Raw genomic sequence first — 23,722 nt, 5'->3', positions numbered from 1 at the left:
AGCACCGTCGCCCACACAGCCCCAACAGCCGTGTCCCCGGGGATCTGAGTGGCTACCTCAGCTGACACCTGCTGCCGTCCCTGGAGGTTCCCAGAGTCTTGTCACTCCTTCTGCTTCCACAGCCTTGTTTATTATTCCCTCACTTAATCAGTCCCTCGCGCCACTGGGCAGGATGAAAGTCAACGGGGTCGGTCCCCTGGGCTCAGAGGTGGGGGGCCCCACCTTATCTGCTGACACAGCTTAGGGTGAGAGGCAGGGGACACGTGACACCGTTCAGCGAGTCTAGGAACCTACGTCTTTTCAGAAAACCCTTCAAACTGGCGCTGTGGGCTGTGGACCCGACACTGGGACGCAGGGCAGAGCTGTGCCCTCATGCTTCTTGGCTCATCCTGGGGCCTCCTCTCGCCAGGGGCAGGGAGGAAGCCCTGCTACAGCCCCGAGGGCCGCCCCCGCCACCTGAGCCCTCCCCGCAACCCTGGCTTACCGCTCATGGAAGAAGAAGACATAGACGGTACCAACAGAGGCCATGATCCAAACCAGCCAGCGCATGTGAGAGGCCCAGGGGCCCAGCTCCCGAAGGTTCAGCCTGGGGGGGAGAGCCAAGGGCACAGTCTGAGGGGAGGGGGGGGGTCACCAGGACCTCGTCCTCCATGGCTGGCCCGTCCCCGGAAAAGTTACCCCAGGGAAGATCTGTCTGCTGTGGCTACGTAGGTGGGGACATGGGCTCTCATGGGAAGACATGTGGAGAGGCAGAGAGAGACGTTGGAACAATGAGCATTTATTAAGAGAAAAACTAGCCGAATGGATGACCCAGCAGGAAGGGGAAGGGCATGTGAAACCAGCAGGAGTCCAGACGAGGAGCCTGTGGGGACAGCCACTGGGCAGCGTCTATCAGACTCTGACGTGCACACACACCCCATGACCCTGCTGGTCCCGTCTGGGGTCCAGCCAGGGCCGCACCGTTTTGTACCAACACAATCCATGCTCTGTCCACTATCCCAGAGCCTTTGGACCTGCTAATACACTGCCTCTCTTTTAAGTCAGTATTTTATGCACGAAGCTTCTATGTAAGTCCAATCTGTCAAAAATGGAAATAAAGCCTGACCAGGCGGTGGCGCAGTGGATAGAGCGTCGGACTGGGATGCGGAAGGACCCAGGTTCGAGACCCCGAGGTCGCCGGCTTGAGCGCGGGCTCATCTGGTTTGAGCAAAAGCTCACCAGCTTGGACCCAAGGTCGCTGGCTCAAACAAGGGGTTACTCGGTCTGCTGAAGCCCCAGGTCAAGGCACATATGAGAAAGCAATCAATGAACAACTAAGGTGTCGCAATGCGCAACGAAAAACTAATGATTGATGCTTCTCATCTCTCCGTCCTGTCTGTGTCTGTCCCTGTCTCTCCCACTCTTTGACTCTCTCTCTGTCTCTGAAAAAAAAAAAAAAAAAAAAAAAAAGGCAATATAACCAAAACCAAAAAATAGGGTTTTTCTGAATGAGGCAGGCTTTGGGGGGACCTGGATGCGCCACCCCATCTGTGGTCCCCGGGGGACGGCTCCAGGGCTCTGCAGGAAACAGCTGGAGCAACAGAGCAATAGAACAGAACACAATTCGACACTGCCTGTCCCATGTCCCCTCTTCCCTATGCACACGGGTGTCCAGCCAGCCAGGAAGCTGGTCACCACAGAGCACCTGTCTCCCTCTCATCTCCTCCATCCACTCAACCTCCAAGTTCTACTGATTCTTCCTCCTGAGCAGCTCACACACCAGGCAGATGTCCCCACCGGGGTAGGCGGTCCCCCAGCATGGTCCCCCTGCTGAGACCCTGAATCCCGGGAGGAGTTATAGCAGCAGTACCCTCAAGCCACCAGCAGGGGGCAACACAGAGCCGCTGCTTCATCATCACAGCCAGCCACCAGGAACAGAAACCCAGGTCAAGGGGCGGCTAGTGAGGATCACCCTACAAATGGATGTCACACGGCCACTGCTGCTGAGCATGAAACCCTGCTGACTCTTCTCATCCACCCCCGAAAAGAGACCTGAGGTTCACCTGGCTCCTCATGCAGGGTCTGCCCCATGAGCGTGGGGCTGAGGAGAAGCAGCCGATGGACCCAGCTCCTCCTGGGGCCTCCTGCCTACCCACTCGCCCGGAGCCTTCTAGAAGTCTCCATCCGCCTGCCTACCTGGCATCTGATAACCCGGACCATGACGGTTTTCTAGAGGCAAGTCCTGCCCTCTCACAAGCCCAGGCTGTCCAAGTCTGATGATGCCTCCAGGCAGGCAGGCAGACAGACAGCAGGAACGATTTCCCAGCACTCCCAAGAGTCGCTCATTTCCCGGGAAAGGCCGGCGTTTCCCGGGACCCCTGCCATTCCCTCCTGTCCCTCTGCCCCGCCTTCAGGCAGTCATGGCCCGCTCAGTTTCTACAAGTATCTTTTCCACCCATCCATCCTCTCCTGTCGACTGACCTCCATGGCCACTACGGGGGGGGGGGGGGGCAGGCCACCACCATTTCTCTCCTGGGTCCTTGCTCCAGCCTCTTCCACCCCTCCCCGCTCCCAGGGCAGCCACCCAGAGTAAGACCATGTCAGTGTCCTGCTCCAAACACCATCCTCAGCGTAGACCCAGCAGCCTCCCACCTGCACCAGAAGGTCGAGGGGTCCGTGGATCCATAACCACCCCACACTGGGAACCAGGCACATGTCTGTCACGGGAGCATGGGGGCCGGAGGCCCACTCCCCCCGGACCACTGTCCAGCGGGGAGAATGGACGGCGACTCCTGTGAAATGGCTCTGTTAGCCTCGCCAGACGTCGTGTGAAAGAGGCAAGATCCGAAAGAACGATTCTGGTACCATGAAGTTCAAGGTCAGGCACACCATGATGTGAAGGCCGATAGCAGGACTCTGGTACTATGAAGTTCAAGGTCAGGCACACCATGATGTGAAGGCCGACAGCAGGACTGTGGTCAGCCCTGGAGGGTGACGACTGGGGATGAGGTAACGAGGGGCAGGGGCGCTGCTCTGTTTCCCCACCGGGGTGCGAGCTACGGGGTGTGAAGAGTCGCTGAGATGCACATCACTGACTGCGGAGTCTCCGGGAATGGTACACTCCCTACGGCACGTTAAAAGAACAGTCGCCTTTGTACTCAGACAAAACCTGTTGATTAGCTGATGTAACGGAACAGAGAGCTTCGTATGGGATAGCCAGAAACAGAAATTCCCTATGCAAAAACGGAACCAACCTTTCTGTGGCTTCCTACGCCTCAGAGGCACACCTCCTCCAGGCAGTCCTCCCGAGGCCCCCATGCCAGGGCAGTGCCTCCTCTGAGCTCCCACGGCTGGGTGCACACAGGCCTGTCTCACCATGCCATCACGGTCCTGACACAGGCCCTTGTCCACCAACAGAACCTCAGTGTCCTGAACCCTGGCACCGTCCGGCCACACAGCACACGGTCAACCAAGGTGCGTGGAAGGGTCATTCTCCCCCGGCAGAGGCTCTGCGGGCTGCCCAGGCTTTCAGATGCTGAGGCTTAGGGTTCCTTTATTCCAGAACTTTCGAAAAGCCCGAGTGACTTGCTGGGGGGATTTAACCTGACAGAATCTGTGGAAGGTGACCCGGCAAAACAGTTCACCAAATGACCAAGGTCCACTCCCTGCCCACCCAGGAGTCTAAGTAAGTCTCGGGACTTATCCCACCAAGATCAGGCTCGACCATCTGAAGCTGCTATTTCTGCAGGGTCAGAAAATGTCGCCTCTCGGCAACCACATCAGATGCAGGCCACCAGACCCACACACGTGGGCTCCATGAGGCACGAACAAGGGAAGTCCCTGCGGCTGTCTTTAGGACAGGAAAGGAATGGAGCGTCCCAAGGTCATCGACATCCACCCATATGGGACGGCCAGAGAATATTATGCTGCTGTAAAAAATAAAAAAGAGCCTGACCAGCCTGACCTGTGGTGGCACAGTGGATAAAGCGTCGACCTGGAAATGCTGAGGTCGCCGGTTCGAAACCCTGGGCTTGCCTGGTCAAGGCACATATGGGAGTTGATGCTTCCAGCTCCTCCCCCCTTCTCCCTCTCTGTCTTTCTCCTCTCTAAAAATGAATAAATAAAATTTAAAAAAAAAAAAAAAAAGAGCCTGACCAGGTGGTGGCGCAATGGATAGAGCATCAGACTGGGATGTGGAAGATCCAGGTTTGAGACCCCAAGGTCGCCAGCTTGAGCGTGGGCTCATCTGGTTTGAGCAAAAATTGACCAGCTTGGACCCAAGGTCGCTGGCTCAAGCAAGCGGTTACTCGGTCTGCTGAAGGCCCACAGTCAAGGCACATATGAGAAAGCAATCAATGAACAACTAAGGTGTTGCAATGCACAACAAAAAACTAATAATTGATGCTTCTCATCTCTCCGTTCCTGTCTGTCTGTCCCTGTCTATCCCTCACTCTGACTCTCTCTCTGTCTCTGTAAAAAAAATAAAATAAAATAAAATAATTTAAAAAAATAAAAAGAAAAAAAGAATGAGAACATCTTCGGCATGCTAATGAGGAAAAGATGTCCCCACTATGTCACTAAGAGAACGAAAGCAAACCTCAGAACCATGGGTATAGCATCCTTCCTGTTTGCATTCAAATGGGAGAGAAGCAGCACAAACATCCACTTACACATGTAAACTACGAGGAGGCGTGTGTGTGTGCATGCGTGCCCTGCATACATAGACAGTGACTGACCCATGTACCTGGTTACACACGCTCGCGCTTTCGTGTATAAAACAACTCGGGACCAACGTGAGAAACTGCTGACCTTCACTCTTTGGTACCGAGTCAGCGGATGACCCAGCCAAATACAAAAAGAATTCAAAGACAGGAAAGGAAGCCAGCCCGTTCGTGGGACCGCAGAAGCACTCACCAGGGCGCGTAGGAGGCCGCTATGAAGAAGTAGATGACCATTCGGTCACACATGTGCAGACAGTGCTCCACCATCCTGGGGCAAAGAAGGTGGCATTACCCCTAGCCGGCCTGGGACAGCGCTGTCCCAGGGAGGGGCTGGACGGGACTGGCCCGCCTCTGTCCAGCCTCCACCCCTCGGGCCTCAGGCTCCCCGTCTCTAAGTGACCAGTGAAGTGGCTTTCAAACCAGACTCCCTCTAACCCCTAGGGGTAGAAGAGAGACCTCTGGGGGAGGTGTCCCACTGAGCACCTTCTCCTTTCCTCTGCATTTCTATTTTATATACTGGGCTTTTCAGAAAATTTCAAATGCTGACAGATTTCTGTGGCTAAAAAAAAAAGTACCAGCCCCGGCCGGTTGGCTCAGTGGTAGAGCATCGGCCCGGCGTGTGGAAGTCCTGGGTTCAATTCCTGGTCAGGGCACACAGGAGAAACGTCCATCTGCTTCTCCACACCTTCCCCTCTCGCTTCTCCCTCTCTCTCTCTCTCACTCTCTCTCACTCTCCTTTTCCTCTCCTCCTGCAGCCAAGGCTCAATTAGAGCAAGTTGGCCCCCAGCACTGAGGATGACTCCTTGGCCTCCACCTCAGGCGCTAAAAAATGTCTCTGGTTGTAAAGGAGCAACGCCCCCTGATGGGCTTGCTGTGGTTCTTGTGGGAGTCTGTCTCTGCCTCCCCTTCTCTCACTAAACAATAAAAAATAAAACAATAAAAATTAAAAAAAAAAATTTTAAAGCACATAAACTATTAAACTATGTGGCCCCTAAAGACTCTCTAGATTCTGTCATTGTGGTTTCATGTCCAGGCTCTGGAGCAGCCAGAAGGCCTGGGTTCGAATCCCAGCCCCAGCACTTGGGGACTATGACACTGACCATGCGCCTCCCTTCCCTGGGCTCCGTCCCCTCCTCTGCAAACAGGGAGGCCGTGGGAGCTGCTGTGAGGACTGAGTGAGAACCAAGCAGGTGCAGGACAGGAAGTGCTCAAGAAGCATCAGCTCCGGGCGAGCATCCACGAGGCAAAACTCCGCATCCGGCCTCAGCTCTCGGCCCTCAGCCCCGGTCCCCCGCGCAGCACGGCCCCGCCCCGTGGGCGGGGCGGCGGGTACCTGAGGTGGCTCTTCTTCCAGGAGATGGTGTGGAACATGGTGGACACCACGAAGAGCCCGCAGAGGCCGAGGCCGTAGATCCAGGCAGAAATGGTCTCCCAGTCGTCGTCCGACAGGAAGTAGAGGTTGGAGCTGCCGAGGATGCTGGGGATGATCCAGAGCTGGAAGCAGGGAGGGGGGACAGGGGACGGCCGGCCTCTGTCCTGGGGTCCAGGGCAGGGCAGAGCCCGCCTCCCTTTCTCCAGACCCGCACCTTCCAACAGAACTTCCCGTCACGGTGGGGATGTCCTAACCTACGCTGTCCAGCTGGGGAGCCACTGGGTACGTGTGGCTTTTGCCACACTTGGGAAAAATGACTCGTGCCACCAAGGAAAGGAACTTGAACGTCATTTCATTTGAATTGATTTCAATGGCAACGTCGACAGCCACACAAGGCCAGGGGCTACCGTAGTGGACGGCGCGGCTCCAGAGAAACAGAAAGCCAAGACTCCCTGCTTCGAGGAGCAGCTCTGGCCACATTCTACGTCCCTGGATACCCCTGCCTCGAGGTCCCCGGGCACACCGCGCCGCCGCGGGCCTCTGCACTATCTCACGTGCAGCCCCCCTGAAGACAAAGTCCCTCCACTGCATCCACCGGAAAAACTCTCCTTCCTCAAATCTTGGTTTATCCGTCCTTCCCTCCGAGAAGTCTGAGAGGTCCCCGGAGCGGAGCGGAGCAGCGTGCTCAGGACCACAGCGCGCCCTCCCCGGCCCGGAGCCACGGAAGGCTTGGGGAGCAGGCCTGCGGGGCCATCGCAGTGGGACAGAGAGACCCAGAATCTCTCCAGGGGCAAAGAGGCTTGCCCCTCCCCCCTACCACTACACCCCGACCTGGAAGTGCCCCCGCCGCTTTCAGCCCCCCCCCCCGGGGGCGTGGACTCACTGCTCGGACTCACAGCATGGGTGGCACAGTTAGCCGCATGTTCGTACTCTGTAGGCTGGTACCTCTTGTGGGCGGGGACCCGGTGGTTCATGAACCTGGAAGGAGAGGCAGCCCTCCTGGGAGCCCCGCCAGGAAGCCACAGAACTCCCAGGAGGCCTGAAGACCTCCCACCGGCACCGGCAGGTGGGAAGGGAGGGACCCTGCGCCGCTCCGCCCCCCTCCCAGCCCCTCCCCTTCTCGTCTTCTCTCTGTTACCTTTTTTTTGTACTATCCCATCTTTTGTGCCTAATCCCCATATGGTTACAGAACTTCGCTCAATATTGGGGCGTGGCATTCCCATTTCTTATTTTTCATTTTCTTTCCTATAACTGACACACAGTATATTTGCCCAAGGGCGTGGCTTGACAAATTTTTACACACGCACACGTGACCACCGCCCAGGAGCCAGAGCGCATTGCCCACCCCTCAGAAAGTGCCCTTCCACCCTCCCCCAGGTGGCACCTTCCCCAAGGAAACGCCCCCCACCCTCCACTTTGTTGCCGTAGATTAGAGGTTCTCGAACTCCTTGTCAATGGGAACTGAGACACCAAAAAGGATTTTCTCCAAGATCTCAATTTTAACTATGAAGACCCACAAAATATGAGAAATGAGCGCATGGCTCAGAACAAAAGGCTTGATATAGTACAGTGCACGGAGCATCTATGGAGCACCTTCTGTATACAGGGTCCGTGCCAGTACAGTGCACGGAGCATCTATGGAGCACCTTCTGTATACAGGGCCTGTGCCAGTACAGTGCATGGAGCATCTATGGAGCACCTTCTGTATGCCGGGCCCGTGCCAGTACAGTGCACGGAGCATCTATGGAGCACCTTCTGTATACAGGGCCTGTGCCAGTACAGTGCACGGAGCATCTATGGAGCATCTTCTGTATACAGGGTCTGTGCCAGTACAGTGCACGGAGCATCTATGGAGCACCTTCTGTATGCCGGGCCCGTGCCAGTACAGTGCACGGAGCATCTATGGAGCACCTTCTGTATACAGCATCCGTGCCAGTACAGTGCACGGAGCATCTATGGAGCACCTTCTGTATACAGGGCCTGTGCCAGTACAGTGCATGGAGCATCTATGGAGCACCTTCTGTATGCCGGGCCCGTGCCAGTACAGTGCATGGAGCATCTATGGAGCACCTTCTGTATGCCGGGCCCGGGCCAGTACAGTGCACGGAGCATCTATGGAGCACCTTCTGTATACAGCGTCCGTGCCAGTACAGTGCACGGAGCATCTATGAAGCACCTTCTGTATACAGGGCCTGTGCCAGTACAGTGCATGGAGCATCTATGGAGCACCTTCTGTATGCCGGGCCCGTGCCAGTACAGTGCACGGAGCATCTATGGAGCACCTTCTGTATACAGCGTCCGTGCCAGTACAGTGCATGGAGCATCTATGGAGCACCTTCTGTATGCAGGGCTCGTGCCAGTACAGTGCACGGAGCATCTATAGAGCACCTTCTGTATACAGGGCCCGTGCCAGTACAGTGCACGGAGCATCTATGGAGCACCTTCTGTATACAGGGCCCGTGCCAGTACAGTGCACGGAGCATCTATGGAGCACCTTCTGTATGCTCTCGTCACATTATATCATTGACAAAGTTTGTTGAGCATTTCTGCACCCTCTCAGGGAACGTCTGCTGAGCATCAACCATGTGCTGGGTGGTGGTGGGTGCTCTTGGAGCTCAGGGGAAGGACAGATGGAGGTGCTCCTTCTCCCACAGGGTCCGGACACAATGCAGGAGCAGATTAAACACTGGCCTTATGGTCACAGAGAAGTTGGGGGACCCACCCCTTGGAAATGGGGAGCCCAGGGAAGCACGGCCTCCCCAGGAGGCCGAAACAACAAGCCCATCGGCCCACCTTCTTCACAGGTGGCCCTGGAGGAAGTTGTCAGCGGCCACGACGGCTTACTAAACACTATGTATTGACAAGAAAAATAGTGTTACGGGTTGGATTCTGTTCTCTAAAAAGTCTGATGTTGGAGTCTGGACTCCCAGAACCCCAGACTGTGGCCTTATGTAGAAACAGAGTTGCTGCAGGTAAACTTTGTGAAGATGGGGTCTCACTGAAGGGGGCGGGCCCTGATCCAATAGGGTGGGGGTCCTTATAAGAAGAGAGGAGACACAGAGGCCACGTGAGGATCGAGGCAGAGACTGGAGCAATGTGTCCACGGGCCGGGCCAAGGATCGCCAGGGGTGGTCGGGAGCCACCAGAAGCCGGGAGACAGGCCTGGGGCAGACGCTCCCTCTGGGCCTCAGCGGGGAAAAAAAACCAGCCCTCCTCACACCTTGCTCTCTGGCCTCCAGAACTGGGAGGGAATGATTGTTGCTTTAAAAGGCACTATGTGGGTGTCATCCTTTGTCAGCACAGCTCTAGAGATAAGGGTCCATACAGTGTCAATTTTGAGATTCTGCCCCAAAGCCTCCAGGGGACTGTGCCAGTTTACACTCGTTTTCATTGGGGGGGGGGGGGGGCTAGGACGGAGCTAAGGCCTTTCCTTAGAGCTAAGGCCCTTCCTTTGTTCGGAGTGGTGGGAGCGGGTCTCTCAGCACCACCAGGCACCGGCTGGCCGTTTTCTCTGCTCTCTCTGCTTCTGGCCCTTTAACAAACACCATAAAAGCCACCACCCACCGTGCCAGCCACAAGGGTTCGAGGGTGATGTCATGGTTGCTGTGGGAACCCAGGAGGAGCAGTTATTCATTTATTTCTGGTCTCCACAAGACTTTCCTTGTCCCCCCCCCCCTCCTCCCCAACCGTATGCTGGCAGCTACTGAATGCTCCGGAGTGACAAAGGCCAGGCCGGGAGACAGGGCCTGAGGCCGGGGCAAATGCCCAAGAAATCCCGTTCCCACAACCTGCAAGAACCAAGAACTTCTCTTTAACGCCGCCGTGTTAAAGAGAAGCGTCATTTCTTTCTTCATGAAACTCCACACAGGCATTTTAAGAGGACAGCGAATTCATTTGTTTTCAAGTTTATCTTTTAATGCACCTACAGCAGTCAAATTTCTCTTTTTTTTTTGCCCTAGTTTTAGGAGCCTTGCAAATGTAGAGAACCGTGTAACCAGCACCCCAGTCAAGAGAAAAAACATTTCCTCCATCCCTCCCCCAAACACCCTCATGTCCCCTTGGTCCTCAGGTCCCCCTCCCCAGACCCAACCACCACAGCTCTGTTCTCTGTCCCCACAGACTTGGCTTTTCCCAGAAGGTCACATAATAAATGAAGTCATACAGTAGTAGTCCGAAGCCTTTTTTTTTTTTTTTTTTTCACTTCTAAAGAGAACTTATTGTATCAAATCCAAGTGCCTTCTTAGGTGAGAGGGAACTGCTTTGAATGCCACACAGGGATTTTCTTATTTTTCTATTCAAAAATGTGTTGGCCAAGGTTGTGGGTTCGATCCCTGATTGGGGGGTGAGGGGAATACAGCAATCAACCAATGAATGCATAAATAAGTGGAACAACACATTGATGTTTTCTCTCTCTCGCTCAAATCAATCAATAAGGCCCTGGCCAGTTGGCTCAGTGGTAGAGCGTTGGCCTGGCGTGCAAGGGGTCCCGGGTTCGATTCCCGGCCAGGGCACACAGGAGAAGCACCTATCTGCTTCTCCACCCCTCCCCCTCTCCTTCCTCTCTGTCTCTCTCTTCCCCTCCCGCAGCCGAGGCTCCATTGGAGCACAGATGGCCCGGGTGCTGGGGATGGCTCCTTGGCCTCTGCCCCAGGCGCTAGAGTGGCTCTGGTTGCAACAGAGCGACGCCCCGGAGGGGCAGAGCTTCACCCCCTGGTGGGCAGAGCGTCGCCCCCTGGTGGGCGTGCCAGGTGGATCCCAGTCGGACGCATGCGGGAGTCTGTCTGACTCTCCCCGTTTCCAGCTTCGGAAAAATACAAAAAAAAAAAAAAGAAAAAGAAAAGAAAAAAAATCAATCAATAAAAAAATTATTATTTTTTTAAATAGCAGTGACAAAACGCATTCAAGACAAACTTGTTTCGGACAGTAAGAAGCCGGCCCTTCCCGAGTGGAACAGGACCCGTCCTGGCAATGACTCTGAACCCTCCCCTCCTCTTTTCTTCTCGTGTCTTTCTCTCTCTCTTCTGCGCTTGGCTTCTCTCACTGGGCTCACTGTGTGTGAGGTTCATCGAGCTCTCTCAGAGGCCCCCTTCCTTCTCATCGTGAGAACATGCCATTGTGCGGGGACCTATAAGGGCCCGTTTATCCGTTCCCCAGCAGGGGCACAATGCAGTCCTGTCTCCCAGCTGAAACGCACAGATAAAATTGAGAATGTGCTCAGCAGCCCCGGCAGTCAGATAGGCAGGCAGCCTTCAAGATGGTGGGAAACTTCTCCTAGAACAGTAGATGTCTCCAGCAGGGCCATTGCTGGTTTAAATGAAAGGTGGTAGTGGGAGAGGGGGGCGGTGAGTGGAGGGACACGGGCCTTCCTGCTTCCTTTCTGGAGAACGGACCCCCCCCCCCGTTCTGTGGCTGCAGCATGTGATGGGGGTGGGAGGGCGACTCCACGTGGAGGGGTCCCACCCTTAGGTTCCTCCAGGGATCTGGAGGCAGGTGCTGGCAGGGAGACGAGGAAGAAGGTGAACTCCCATCCTGAACTGGAGAGGCAGGGGTTTTGGAAAAAGGCCCAGCTGGGAGGGTGCACAGTGGCTTAGCCGCTGGGTGACCTATGGGAAATGACTATGTCTCCGGGCTGCAGCTTCCATCTTTGTAAAAAGAGATACTTACGACCTTGCCTGCAGGCACCATGAAATAATAGGGCTCAAAAGCCCCTCGCCGGGGTGCCCGCCACAGGGTGGCTCTCACAGGATGGGTGTTCTTTTCACCGCTGCCTAGAAAACTCCCCCAAAGAGCCCAAGCACCGAGTCCTTCACAAGAGTGTCCTGTTGAAAGCCCACACCACCCTCGCAAAGTAGACGTTATTATTCCCGATGGGAAGAGGAGGCTACAAGCGGTCAGGCCAACACAGTTCTCAATCCCGGTCACACATTAAGAATCGCCTGGAAGGCCCTGGCCAGTTGGCTCAGTGGTAGAGCGTCGGCCTGGCGTGCGGGGGACCCGGGTTCGATTCCCGGCCAGGGCACATAGGAGAAGCGTCCATTTGCTTCTCCACCCCCCCCTCCTTCCTCTCTGTCTCTCTCTTCCCCTCCCACAGCCAAGGCTCCATTGGAGCAAAGATGGCGCGGGCGCTGGGGATGGCTCCTTGGCCTCTGCCCCAGGCGCTAGAGTGGCTCTGGTCACGGCAGAGCGACGCCCAGAGGGGCAGAGCATCGCCCCCTGGTGGGAAGAGCATCGCCCCTGGTGGGCGTGCCGGGTGGATCCCGGTCGGGCGCATGCGGGAGTCTGTCTGACTGTCTCTCCCCGTTTCCAGCTTCAGAAAAATATAAAAACAAACAAACAAACAAACAAAACAAAAAAAACAACAAAAAAAAAAGAATCGCCTGGAAAACAGATGGGAGATGGATGGATCGACAAAACGGGGTCCATCCCCACATCCATACAATGGGATATTATCCACCCAGGACCTCAGGACCAAGAGACAAACACTGGGCTCAGCATGGGGGGGGGGAGGGGCGGACAGCAAACAGGATTCAACCCACACGGCAACTCGATGGGGCGGCCGGCTGGCCGAGGCTGCCGGAAGTGCTGTGTTGCAAAGGTCTCTTGGGGAAGGAATGCCGTGATGAGCCAGCCATGTCTGTCACGGGCACGGGGCAGGCAGGAGGCTGCCGCCCTCGCTGAGGGGTTCCCCAGGTGCTGTCGCTGCCCTCCACCTCTCTGAACCTCGTGACAACGCCGCACACGGAGCAGGGCTGAGAGTACAGTTGTCATCACACACCGCGGTTCAGAAGTTAAGCCACGAACCAGGAAGCAGGAGAGCCAGGGCCGGCACCCAGACCTTCTGACTCCTGGTTTTTATACCTGGCATCGCAGCCACGGTTCCCCTTCAGCCCTGTCCATGGTTCTGATGAGAAAGGTTCTGACGTCAGCCTTTTACACTCGAGTATAAAGTATCTGGACATTCTCTCCAGGATGGAGGACTAGTTGTGGATCTGGAGGCAAAGGAAGGGAAGGGACAGAGCTCGATCCCAGCTCCTGAAACCATAGCCTCAGTGGCCAGGGGTCAGTGTAGCCCTGACCACAAGTGGCCCATAACCACAGTGCCTCTGAGCCCTGGCTTTGCCAATCCGTCCCACCTTGGAAAACCCACACCAAGACTCCCGGGTCTCGAAGGCCAAGGCAAAGCCCTGGAGAACCCCAAGCAAAAGCGCCTGTGCCAAGGCCAAGGACAGGACGCCAGGCAGCTTCTGCACAGGCTAGAAGGTCCCTTGTTCCGGGGACTCCGCCTCTTGTTTCCCGTCCCTGACTCAGACCCTGCCCTTTCTGCTCAGCCGTGGGGCGCCCTCCCTGGGGCCCAGTCAGCATGCCTCTACGCCTTCCACATACTGTTCCTTCTGCTTAGAAGCCCCTTTCCCTCTTCCTAGCTGGAGAGCTCCTATTCAGCCTGCAGAACGCAGGTCCAAGCCTCCCTCCTCCCAAAGCTTTCCTTGACCCCTGCCCTCACCCCCCCTCCCGTGCAGACTGAGTCCGAGCTGCCTCCCCTCCCCCTGCCAGGCCACTGCACAAGCTCAGACTCTCTCATCCTTCTCTCCCCATCCCCTTCCTCGCCGGAGAGCTCCTGGGCAGCGTGGCTCCTGCCCTTGGCCTCCCACAAGTGCCTGGGCGGCCCCTATCACGAGGCACGGGACGTGTCCTCGGGTCTTCCGGGTCTGTCGCGACCCCTGGACTGCACGTGAGGGGGCGGGCCCTGACTCGGCTGGTCTTCCTGGTACCCACGCAAAGCCAGGCCTGCTGCAGGTGACTCCTGGCAGGTAACTGAATGATCCGTCTTCTCGGAGCATGGATTAAGTCGTTCAGACTCAAGACAGCAGATGGAAACAGTCCAGCCTTTAACACCTCGGAATTTCTGGAATTGACCGACTCCTGAGACGTAGGTTCACCCAGCCGGGACAAACGTGTTGCCCAAGGTTACACCACCTCAGTGAGGTTGACGTGGAAAAGCGGGAGGTGTGCAAGGGAGCACCGGAGGCCAGAGGGGGTGGGGAGAAGGGAAACATGTTGGGTTTTTTCTTTTTCTTTTTTTACAGAGACAGAGAGAGAGTCAGAGAGAGGGATAGGGACAGACAGGAACAGAGAGAGATGAGAAGCATCAATCATCAGTTTTTCGTTGTGATTACACCTTAGTTGTTCATTGACTGCTTTCTCATATGTGAGGGCCTTCAGCAGACCAAGTAACCCCTTGCTCGAGCCAGCGACCTTGGGTCCAAGCTGGTGAGCTTTGCTCAAACCCGATGAGCCCGCGCTCGAGCTGCGACCTCGGGGTCTCGAACCTGGGTCCTCCACATCCCAGTCCGACGCTCTATCCACTGCACCACTGCCTGGTCAGGCTATTTTTTTTTCTTTATATTCCTTTTCTCTCTCTCTTTATATCCTGTGTTGCTTCTCCGGCTACAATATTCATTTCCACTTTAAAAATCCTTTTTAAAGTCAAATAAAACCAAAACATGTTAAATGTTTAAAATCAGTTTTCGAGACCAAACACTCTCAAACCTGCCCCGTCTGAGTAGGGAGAGGGGAGAGGCCGGTCCCAGAGCATCCTGGCAGGTCCCCAGAGGCCCACGCATGGTGGCACGGTGGCACCGTGGACTGGACGTGTACCCTGGACGGAGCGGACACCAGACCACAAAGGGAACGAGAGGACTCAACCACGCGCCACGAGGACGGGGAAGCATTGCAGACGTTAACACCAAGTGGCCGTACAGGCTTTGGGTCTATGTACAAGAACTCTGAGAACCAGCAACAGGAGGCTTTGGGGATAAAAGCCAGAACGGGGCTACCTGTAGGAGCAGGACAGTGACTAACGGGGACGTGGAGGGGTTTCCAGGGACTGGCAACAGTGAGCGTCGTGACCTGGGTGCTGGCTCCACAAGGGGGTTGAGTTTGTGGGTTGTGATGGGAAGGCCCCGCTTTTCCTGGGGGAGGGGGGGGGGACTACACAGGTCTAAAGGGTTAAAAGCTGGAGCAGACCCAGGCTCCCAGCGGGCTAGGCTCTGTGAAGGTGTCCTTTCCCGACCACTGCCCTGGGGCCTCCACAGAACCCTGCTGCTGCATCTCTGCCCCAGCAGGGGCCGGATTTGCTGATCCCACCTGACCAGGGCTTGTCCCTGCGGCCTGGGCTGAGAGCAACACAGCTGCACCCCCTCCTGCCACCCCACCCCCTTCCAGTCGGGAGCAGCCAGGCCCAGCCTCTGAGCCTCTGCGAGTTCTCCCTGTCCAGGGCTGGGCCTGGGGCGAGGCGGGGCGGGGCGGGGCAGGGCGGGGTGGGGGACACACCCAGAGAGAAACCAGGCCCCAGGAAAGCACCCACAGCCTCTCTTTCCTGGCTGGGCTGGTGCCTGGTGGCGGCAGCCCTCCATCCCCAGCAGAACAGAGGACTTCCAGAGATCTGTCCAGAAAACAAAGGGGGCCTGTCTGTCCGTCTGTCTGTCTGTTTGACAGAGGCAAGGACAGTCCAGGGCCGAGCTGGCCCCACCGGTGCTCGGAGCCTCCCCCACTCCAGCCTGGCCGTAGGGGACTCTTTGTGTCCATTCATGAATTCACGGCTCCTGGAAGGCAGACAGCAGCATCTTGGCTCAGTCTCTGGGAAACAGAGTGGGAGGAAAAACAGCCCTTGGGCCGCTGCCACCCGGGAATTGAAACCAAAATCCCAGGAGAGAGGGAGCCAGAAACGGAAAGGGGAAACTGAGCAAGAGGTGGGACGGGTTACCGGGTCCGGGGAACCCTGGCACAGCCATGCCGCACGTGACCCTGCATGTGAAAGGTGCCCCCTGGAGGTGTGCACCTGCAGGCACTGAGCAACTAACTCTAGGCAGGTGTCCAATCAATGGACAGGTCTGCCCACCCCTGCTCCAAGCGGCCTGCGGTCTGGCTGAGGAATGGTCAGCAAAGGGACAGGACCTGCTCGAGTACAGGGGACTTGGGACACGCCGGGAAGGGCAGACTCTGTCTGGAAGGACCTGAAGGTACACTTCTGCGCTGCTGCCTGCCGAGGGCGGGCTTCTGGATAAATCCCACTTCCTGTTTCTCCCGCACATCTGTCTGACCGATCCCCGGGCCTCCGGCCCCATCCTGCGCCATTGACCATCACGTCATGGGCACCCCTGTGGCCAGGTCACATGCATTTCCTCACACCGTCCTCCCAACAGCCCTACAGGGGAAAAGCATCATTTTCCCCGTTTCACCCACTTCTGCACCACACACCCTCACCTGGCCACATAGTCACCTGACATCTAGGCCTGAATTAACGAACCATCAGAATACAGATTTCTATCTGGTGCAGCCAGGGGTCCACGGTGGGGGAGGGAACGTTTTCTTGGTTGACCTCTTGATCTGACCACCACAGCCCCAACTGTGCCCACGGCCTCTCCTGCTCCACCCGCAGCTAAAGACGTCAGCCGAAGCCGTGATTATCAAAATCGGAGCCACTGCGTTCTCCAAACCCCATCGTGGCTTCCCGTGCTCTCTCTGTCTGGTTGGTGACAGAGCTGTGGGAAGGTCCCTGAAAAGTGGGACTGGAGGGTGTAGGTCCCTGTCCTGGTGTAAGGCTAAGTGTGTGTGGGGGGGTCGGCAATGACTCTGCTTCATTCAGAATTCTTTTTTTTTTTGTATTTTTCTATAGCTGGAAACGGGGAGAGACAGACAGACTCCCGCATGCGCCCGACCGGGATCCACCCGGCACGCCCACCAGGGGGCGATGCTCTGCCCATCCAGGGCGTCGCTCTGTTGCAACCAGAGCCATTCTAGCGCCTGAGGCAGAGGCCATGGAGCCATCCCCAGCACCGGGGCCATCTTTGCTCCAATGGAGCCTTGGCTGAGGGAGGGGAAGAGAGAGACAGAGAGGAAGGAGAGGGGGAGGGGTGCAGATGGGAGCTTCTCCTGTGTGCCCTGGCTGGGAATCGAACCCGGGACTTCTGCATGCCAGGCCGACGCTCTACCACTGAGCCAACTGGCCAGGGCCCAGAATTCTTCACTGTCCATTCCGCGACCAACCAGGCCCCTGTGGTCCAACAGGACACATCCCGTGCTCAAGTGAGAGCATGCACCTGGGCCATCCCTCATGCAGCCATGGAGGACCCCGCGCTCAGGGAAGCTAAAGGACCAGCTCCAGGGCGCCCCCCCCACAGGGGCCGGGGTGGACGATAGACCAACACACCATCAGAGCTCTCACTGTGAGCTCTAGGCCAGACACCTGCCGTCCTCCAAAACAACTCTCCAGTGGGGGGTGTCTCTTATTCTGTGCATGTTACAGAATAGGAAACCGGAGCTCAGAGATTCAATCAACCCAGCGAGGTTAGCACTATTATTATTACCCATTTTCCAGAAAAGGAAATGAAAGCACAGAGAGGCCAGGTAACATATCCAAGACCCCACACAGCCAAGGTGAGGGGGGCGGGGCTCACGCCAACTCGGGTGGTCTGACAGCAGAGGCCACCCACGGGGCTCCTCTACTGCAAACATCTCTGTGCCCTCAACTACCAGGCCCCGCGGAGAAGACTCACCTGCTCTCTCCACTGCCTCCAGGTTCGCGGGGGACGGCCATGATGACCGTAGTTTTCGCTCCATAAGACACACTTTTTTTGCTGAGGTCGCCGGTTCGAAACCCTGGGCTTGCCTGGTCAAGGCACATATGGGAGTTGATGCTTCCAGCTCCTCCCCCCTTCTCTCTCTCTCCTCTCTCTCAGTCTCTCTCTCTCCTCTCTAAAAATGAATAAAAAAAAAAAATAATAATAAGACACTTTTTCCCCCAAAAAGTGGAGGAGGAAATGCCCGTGCGTCTTTTTTTTTTTTTTTTTTAAGCTGCTGCGGGGCACTGTGCCGCCGGTAAACATAAGTAGAATGAGCGCCAGTGGGGGCGTAATCACACCCCGCCACGGTGGCGGTGGCACGTGGGACCCCGCCATCTGTCTGAGCTTCTTAAATTCTAACGGGAGCGATGATGAGTTCCTGGGGTGCCCGGACAACTAAGAAGAGTATCTGAACATTCAAGTCTCTTCTCATTTGTTAGTAACAGCGCTAACGGTTGTTCATATTGCTGTTGGGTTTACATGGTTGAAATATTGTGCTATATTTTATTAAATATGTTAACACGCCATCTGGTTCAGATTTTTTTTCTTCTTCTTCTTATTTTCCTCCTTTAAAACCCTAGGTGCGTCTTATGGTCAGGTGCGTCTTATGGAGCGAAAAATATGGCACAATGCAGGATGGAGACAGAGACTAAGGAACCGTGGTTAGGAGAGCAGGAGGGGGGACCAGGGTGAGGAAGGCAGATCAGGAGCGCGAGAACAGGGGGCCGCCCTGCAGAGGCAAAGCCGCCAGCGCCCACCTGGCTCCAGCTCCAGGTCCCAGGGAGCCCTAAACCATCATGTTTTTTTTTTTATAATGGCCCCTGTTTAAAATGACATTGCATGAAGCAAGAGAGGGGACCCATGTCTCTAGAGGTGAATTCGCTTGCCCAAAGCCACACAGCCAGTGTTCATCAAACAGATTCTGACCGGTACCGACGTAGATGCCAGGAGCTGTTCCAGGCATGGAGGAGACAGGAGTGGACACGCACAGGTGGCTGGACTACACTTCCCAGCCTCCCTTGCAGCAAAGTGGCCACGTGGATTAGTCTTGCACAGGGAACGTGAGACTATGTGCTATCTGCTCAGGCACCTAGAATCCAGCTCGTTTCTCTTTCCAAGTCAAGAACTAGACAGCTGCCAGGACCCAGAAGCACCCTGTGTATCTTTCCCAATCTTGACCTCTTCCCTCCGTCTCTTAGAGGTAGCCACTGACCTGATTTTGCAACAACCATGGGCTGGCTTTTTACCTACCTGCCTCTGCATTCCTAAACCATCCAGTTGTGGTCTGCCTGTTTTTGAGCGTTGTACAATTGGACTCGTACTTTCTCCTGTGTTTTGCTGTCTCTTACCATTTCTGTTCAATGTCCCCGCATTGCTGGCGGGCACTGGAGTTCCCCTTCACGGCAGGGGCATCACTCCATTGTGTGACTACACGCCATTCTACCAACGACGGGACACCTGGGTCGTCTCCGGGTCTTGCCTGCCGTGAGCAATGCTACCGAGATCTTTGTCCACTCACCCTGGTGCGCCTGTCATCGTTTCTCTAGGGTAGACGCCCAGAAGAGAACGGCCGGCTGGGTGTGAGGATGTGCTCCTCCTGCCCCAGTGTACAGGGTCATTTCTGTTTTCCAAAGTACTCTAATAGTATTGTCACCCTTCTTCTATAGTGAGTGGTAAAACCAGTCTCTCACTGTGCCCTTACTTTGCATTTCCTTTCTTACCAGTGATGGCACGCCTACTGCTCAGCTGTCTTCTCCCTTCTGCAAAAGAACTGCCCTTACATTTTCCATTGGATTATTTGTCTTTTCCTAACTGTAGATTATATAAGTACTTGTTGGCGAAGTGTGTTGCAAATACGTCCTTCAAGGGCGGGGCTTTTCGTCTCCGTTCTACAAGGCATTTTTTTGAGGAATAGAAATAAATTCTTAATTTTAGTGCAGTCTAGTTTATCCATCTTTTCTTTTATGGTTTATACCAGGGGTCCGGGAACCTATGGCTTGCGAGCCAGATGTGGCTCTTTTGATGGCTGCATCTGGCTCACAGACAAATCTTTAATAAAAAAAATAATAATAATAATGTTAAAAATATAAAACATTCTCATGTATTACAATCCATTCATTTCCTACTGCTCATGTTCATGGTTGCAGGTGGCTGGAGCCAATCACAGCTGTCCTCCGGGACAACACCAAATTTTTATTGGATAATGCCTAACGTACATGGGTCGTTGTATGGCTCTCACGGAATTACATTTTAAAATATGTGGTGTTCATGGCTCTCTCAGCCAAAGAGGTTCCCAACTCCTGGTTTATACTTTTCGTGCCTTCAGTAATCTCTACCTATCACAAAGTCCTAAATATATTCTTTCGTGTTTTCTAAAAGTTTTCAAGGTTTGTTTTTTGGGTTTTTTGTGTGTGTTGTTTTTTTTTTACTTTATTTCACTTTTAATCCAGCTAGGGGTACTTACTTCTCTTGTGTGGTGTGAGGTAGGGCTCCAATTACATTGTTGCCATCCAAATAACCAGTTGTCTCAGTAGCAATTATTCAGCAGAGCATCCTTGCCTCCACTGATCAGCAATGCCACCTCTGATAAGCGAAGTCAATGTCTTTATATGCATGAATCTCTTTCTGGTCTCTCTATTCTGTTCCATTGGTCTATTTGCTTTGCTCTGCACCCACACTACCCTGTCTTTTAATTCCTTTAGCTTTATGATAAGTATGTCTCTTGAGGTACATAAACCATTTAAGGTCTCTAGGTTAGATTCTTAAAGATCACCTGGTTGAATCATCCATTGAGAAATTGAGGCTCAGAGAGGGAAAGCATTTCTTTGCAATGTCACACAACATTTAACTAGGAACATTGCTAAGGACTGTGTCCTCCCCTCCCCCCCCCAAATTCATATGTTGAAATCTAATCCCCAGTATGATGGTATTTGAAGGTAGAACCTTTGGGATATAATTAGATTATGAGGGTGGAGCCCACGTGAATGGGATTAGTGCCCTTATAAGAAGAGGCCAGCCTGACCTGTGGTGGCGCAGTGGATAAAGCGTCGACCTGGAAATGCTGAGGTCGCCGGTTTGAAACCCTGGGCTTGCCTGGTCAAGGCACATATGGGAGTTGATGCTTCCTGCTCCTCCCCCCTTCTCTCTCTCTCTTCTCTCTCTCTCTCTCTCCCTCTCTCTCTCCTTTCTAAAATGAATAAATAAAATAAAAAATAAAAAATATTAGAAGAGGCCAGAGGCTCCTTTTCTTACCACCTCTTGAGAATACAGGAAGTCGTCAGTGTGTAACCCCGAAGAGGGCCCCCACCAGAAACCAACCATGCTGGTACCCTGACCTCAGAGCTCCAGCCTCCAGAACTGTAAGAAACAACTTGCTGTTGTTTAAAAGCCACCCCGTCTGCAGAACTCCAGTTTAGCAGACGACACCCATCTTTCACCCTGAGGAATGTTCTTGTCCTGTTCAACATGGCAGCCTCTGGCCACATGTGGCTGCTGAGCACTTGAAACATAGCTAGTCCAAATGCAGATGGGCTGTAACTACACAATACATGCTAGATTTTGAAGACTTGCAGTAAAAAAAAAAAAAAAGTAAAATAGCTCATGAATAATTTTGTTTATCTTGGTTCCATGCTAAAAGGAAAAACACTGGATATAAAGGGTTAGCTGAAATACATTCTTACATTAATTTCACCTTTTTTTTTTTTAACCTTTCTATGGACAATGAGGTAGAAAAGTAGCCACACAGTAACCTGAATGATACTAGAAAATTTAAAACTACATCTGTGGCTTGTACGCTATTCTATTCGACAGAACTGGGTTAAGCTATTAAATTCATGCAATCACAAAGCCTTTATGAGGGACCTGATGTGTGGACTGCACGGTAGTAAGGGCCCCACGATGCGGGGAATGGAAATAGTTCCCATCAATGCATTCCACTTCCTCACTGGAGTCATCATCCAGAGAAGCTGCATCAGCCCCAGCATGAAAGAAGGAACTCCGCGTCCAGCCCCAGCCCAGCTGGGGACCTCTATTCCAGTCACAGGGCAGGCAGCACCTGTGTCCAAATCGAAAGGTCATTTAGACCAACCCTCCTGCCTTTGCAGATCAATCAGCTAAGGTCCAGAGAGGCTAAGACACCTACCCAAGATCACACAGCAGGTGTGGGGCAAGCAAAAGTCCCTGGCAGAGGCTTCAGAGCTCCTTCCCCGCCCATCTCCCTTGTAGCCTCCAGCCCTAGGCTTTCCGCTCCCCTTTGGCCAAACAATCAACTCACATCTCACAACAGCATGAAAGACCCTTGACAACTTTGAAAGTCCAAGCATCCACTATCCACACCTCAGTGGACCCTGTGGATTTGTGCTGCCTACCCCTCCCACATTCTGCCCAAGAGAAAAATCTGCTGGAACTCGTTCTTACATCCTTCCTCTGTGTGGCCCCTCTCCCCACAGGACTCCCCAACTTTATGAAGGAGACACTTAGAACACACATGCCTCCCCCCCCCCCAGAAATGGAGCGTGAGCCTGAGGGAGAAGGACCAGCCCTACCTCCCACCTTCCCTGTCCCCATGTCATGCTCCGTGGGGGCCTCTGGGGTCAACTGTGCTCAATCTGACCAGAACTTGTAGAAACTTCAATGCATCGGGGACCCTCAACAATGAGACAGTGGACATGGATATCAAAATGATACTGGCACAGCTCAAATTCACCTCCTGCCACTCTACCCAGAGGTGGAGACCTGAGGGCGAGGGTACGAGGTGAGGGGTCAGGGCAGGATGGGGTGCCCCCCTCCCAAAACTTGCTGCCAGCAAGGAAGAGGCCAAGGCTGCACCCCCAGGCTGGACCTTCCTCCCCAGACCCCTAGGGGCTGAGGGGCAACTTCAGGAATGTGTTTTCATGCCGGCATTTGGGTAAGCCCACCCACCCCAAACTCTTAGAGGAACTTAATAACAGTGCCTGCCCCCACCCCCACCCCCACTGCCCGTTCATGAGGAACCGAAATGACAGGAGTTTGGCTTCTTGCTCAGCGATCCCCTGGGACTATGTCATCACCATTTAAGGAGAAGAAAGTCAGCCTCGGGGGACCACGGACCTCACTCTGTGCAAAGGCCACCACCATGGACAGGCAGGTCTTCCCAGGTTCTGAGCCTCAGTTACACACCTGAAAAGAGCACCTATCCATTCTTCCTGATTGCTATGAGGGGGGTCAGGGGTGGGGCTGGGGTACAGGCGTGGAGGGACCCGGGCCGGGCCGGGAGGGGAGGGTGGCCGGAGGGATGGGTCAACGCCTTTTATCATGAACAACAACGCCGGATAGACTTGGAGCTATCTATCACTCTGCTCCAGGCTCAGTGCAAGTGCTTTCTAGGGATCATCTCACTTAATCCTCGCGGGGACCCCAGGGGTGGGGGCTCTGTCATTATCCCCCGTTTTGCACACTTGGAAATTGAGGTTCAGAGCGGTGAAGCGACTCGCCTCAGGGTAGGCACCTCGCTAAGAGGGGCACTGGGAACCCTCGCGCACTCCGGGTCCAGGGCGCAAAGCTGGGCGCCGAGACGCTGACAAAGACCACGGCGTCTGGTGTCTGGTTTCTCGCGGCGAGTTAGAGTCCCTTTAGGGACTGGAATGCTCCCAGCGGCGAGGGCAGCGACAGAGCCGTGGCTGCTGCGCGCGCCCCGCGCCCCCGCTCACCTCGCGTACTTGGTCTTCTGGAAATCCAGGAGCCGGGGGGCGAACATCGCGGAGGTTCCATCGGCGTCCAGCCGGGGTTCCGAGGACGCGAACTTGGCGGCCCGCGGGCGCAGCAGGTAGGCGGGCGCCCGGCGCGGGGCGGAGGCAGCGGGGGGTGGGGGGTGGGGGTGGGTGCCGCTGGCCGGAGCCCAGCAAGAGTGCCAGGAGCCGCCGATGCAAATCCCGACCAGATGGTGGCGGGGCGGGGCGGGGGGCTCCGGGCCAATCGCCTTAAGTCCCCGCCGCCCTGGTGTCCTCCCTGTGCTGGGCGGACCCCTCTAGCGCTCGCCGGTGGTAGGGAGG

The 23,722-nt window shown here is 54.9% G+C and overlaps 1 protein-coding gene across 3 annotated transcripts in view; it reads right to left on the bottom strand.

Annotated features, from left to right (window-relative positions):
* The window catches only part of MMD2 (monocyte to macrophage differentiation associated 2), a 35,038-nt gene extending 11,535 nt beyond the window's left edge, over nucleotides 1–23,503 (bottom strand). For 2 of the 3 annotated variants that reach the window (XM_066344431.1, XM_066344430.1), the window contains exons 1-5: nucleotides 23,381–23,503; nucleotides 6,969–7,050; nucleotides 6,034–6,194; nucleotides 4,894–4,968; nucleotides 485–586 (exon numbers count right to left, since the gene is read on the bottom strand). In XM_066344431.1, coding sequence (XP_066200528.1) covers nucleotides 485–586; nucleotides 4,894–4,968; nucleotides 6,034–6,194; nucleotides 6,969–7,050; nucleotides 23,381–23,427 — 467 coding nt within the window. In that variant the 5' untranslated portion in view covers nucleotides 23,428–23,503. The remainder of the gene's footprint in view (nucleotides 1–484; nucleotides 587–4,893; nucleotides 4,969–6,033; nucleotides 6,195–6,968; nucleotides 7,051–23,380) is intronic. The other variant, XM_066344433.1, reaches the window with a different exon arrangement.
* Between the last annotated feature and the right edge of the window lie 219 nt (nucleotides 23,504–23,722).

Source organism: Saccopteryx leptura, chromosome 6, assembly GCF_036850995.1.
Source record: "Saccopteryx leptura isolate mSacLep1 chromosome 6, mSacLep1_pri_phased_curated, whole genome shotgun sequence".
In the NCBI taxonomy this organism is placed as follows: Eukaryota; Metazoa; Chordata; class Mammalia; order Chiroptera; family Emballonuridae; genus Saccopteryx; species Saccopteryx leptura.
Note: the sequence above shows the minus strand (reverse complement) of the source record. Positions and strands in the feature narration are given on the sequence as shown.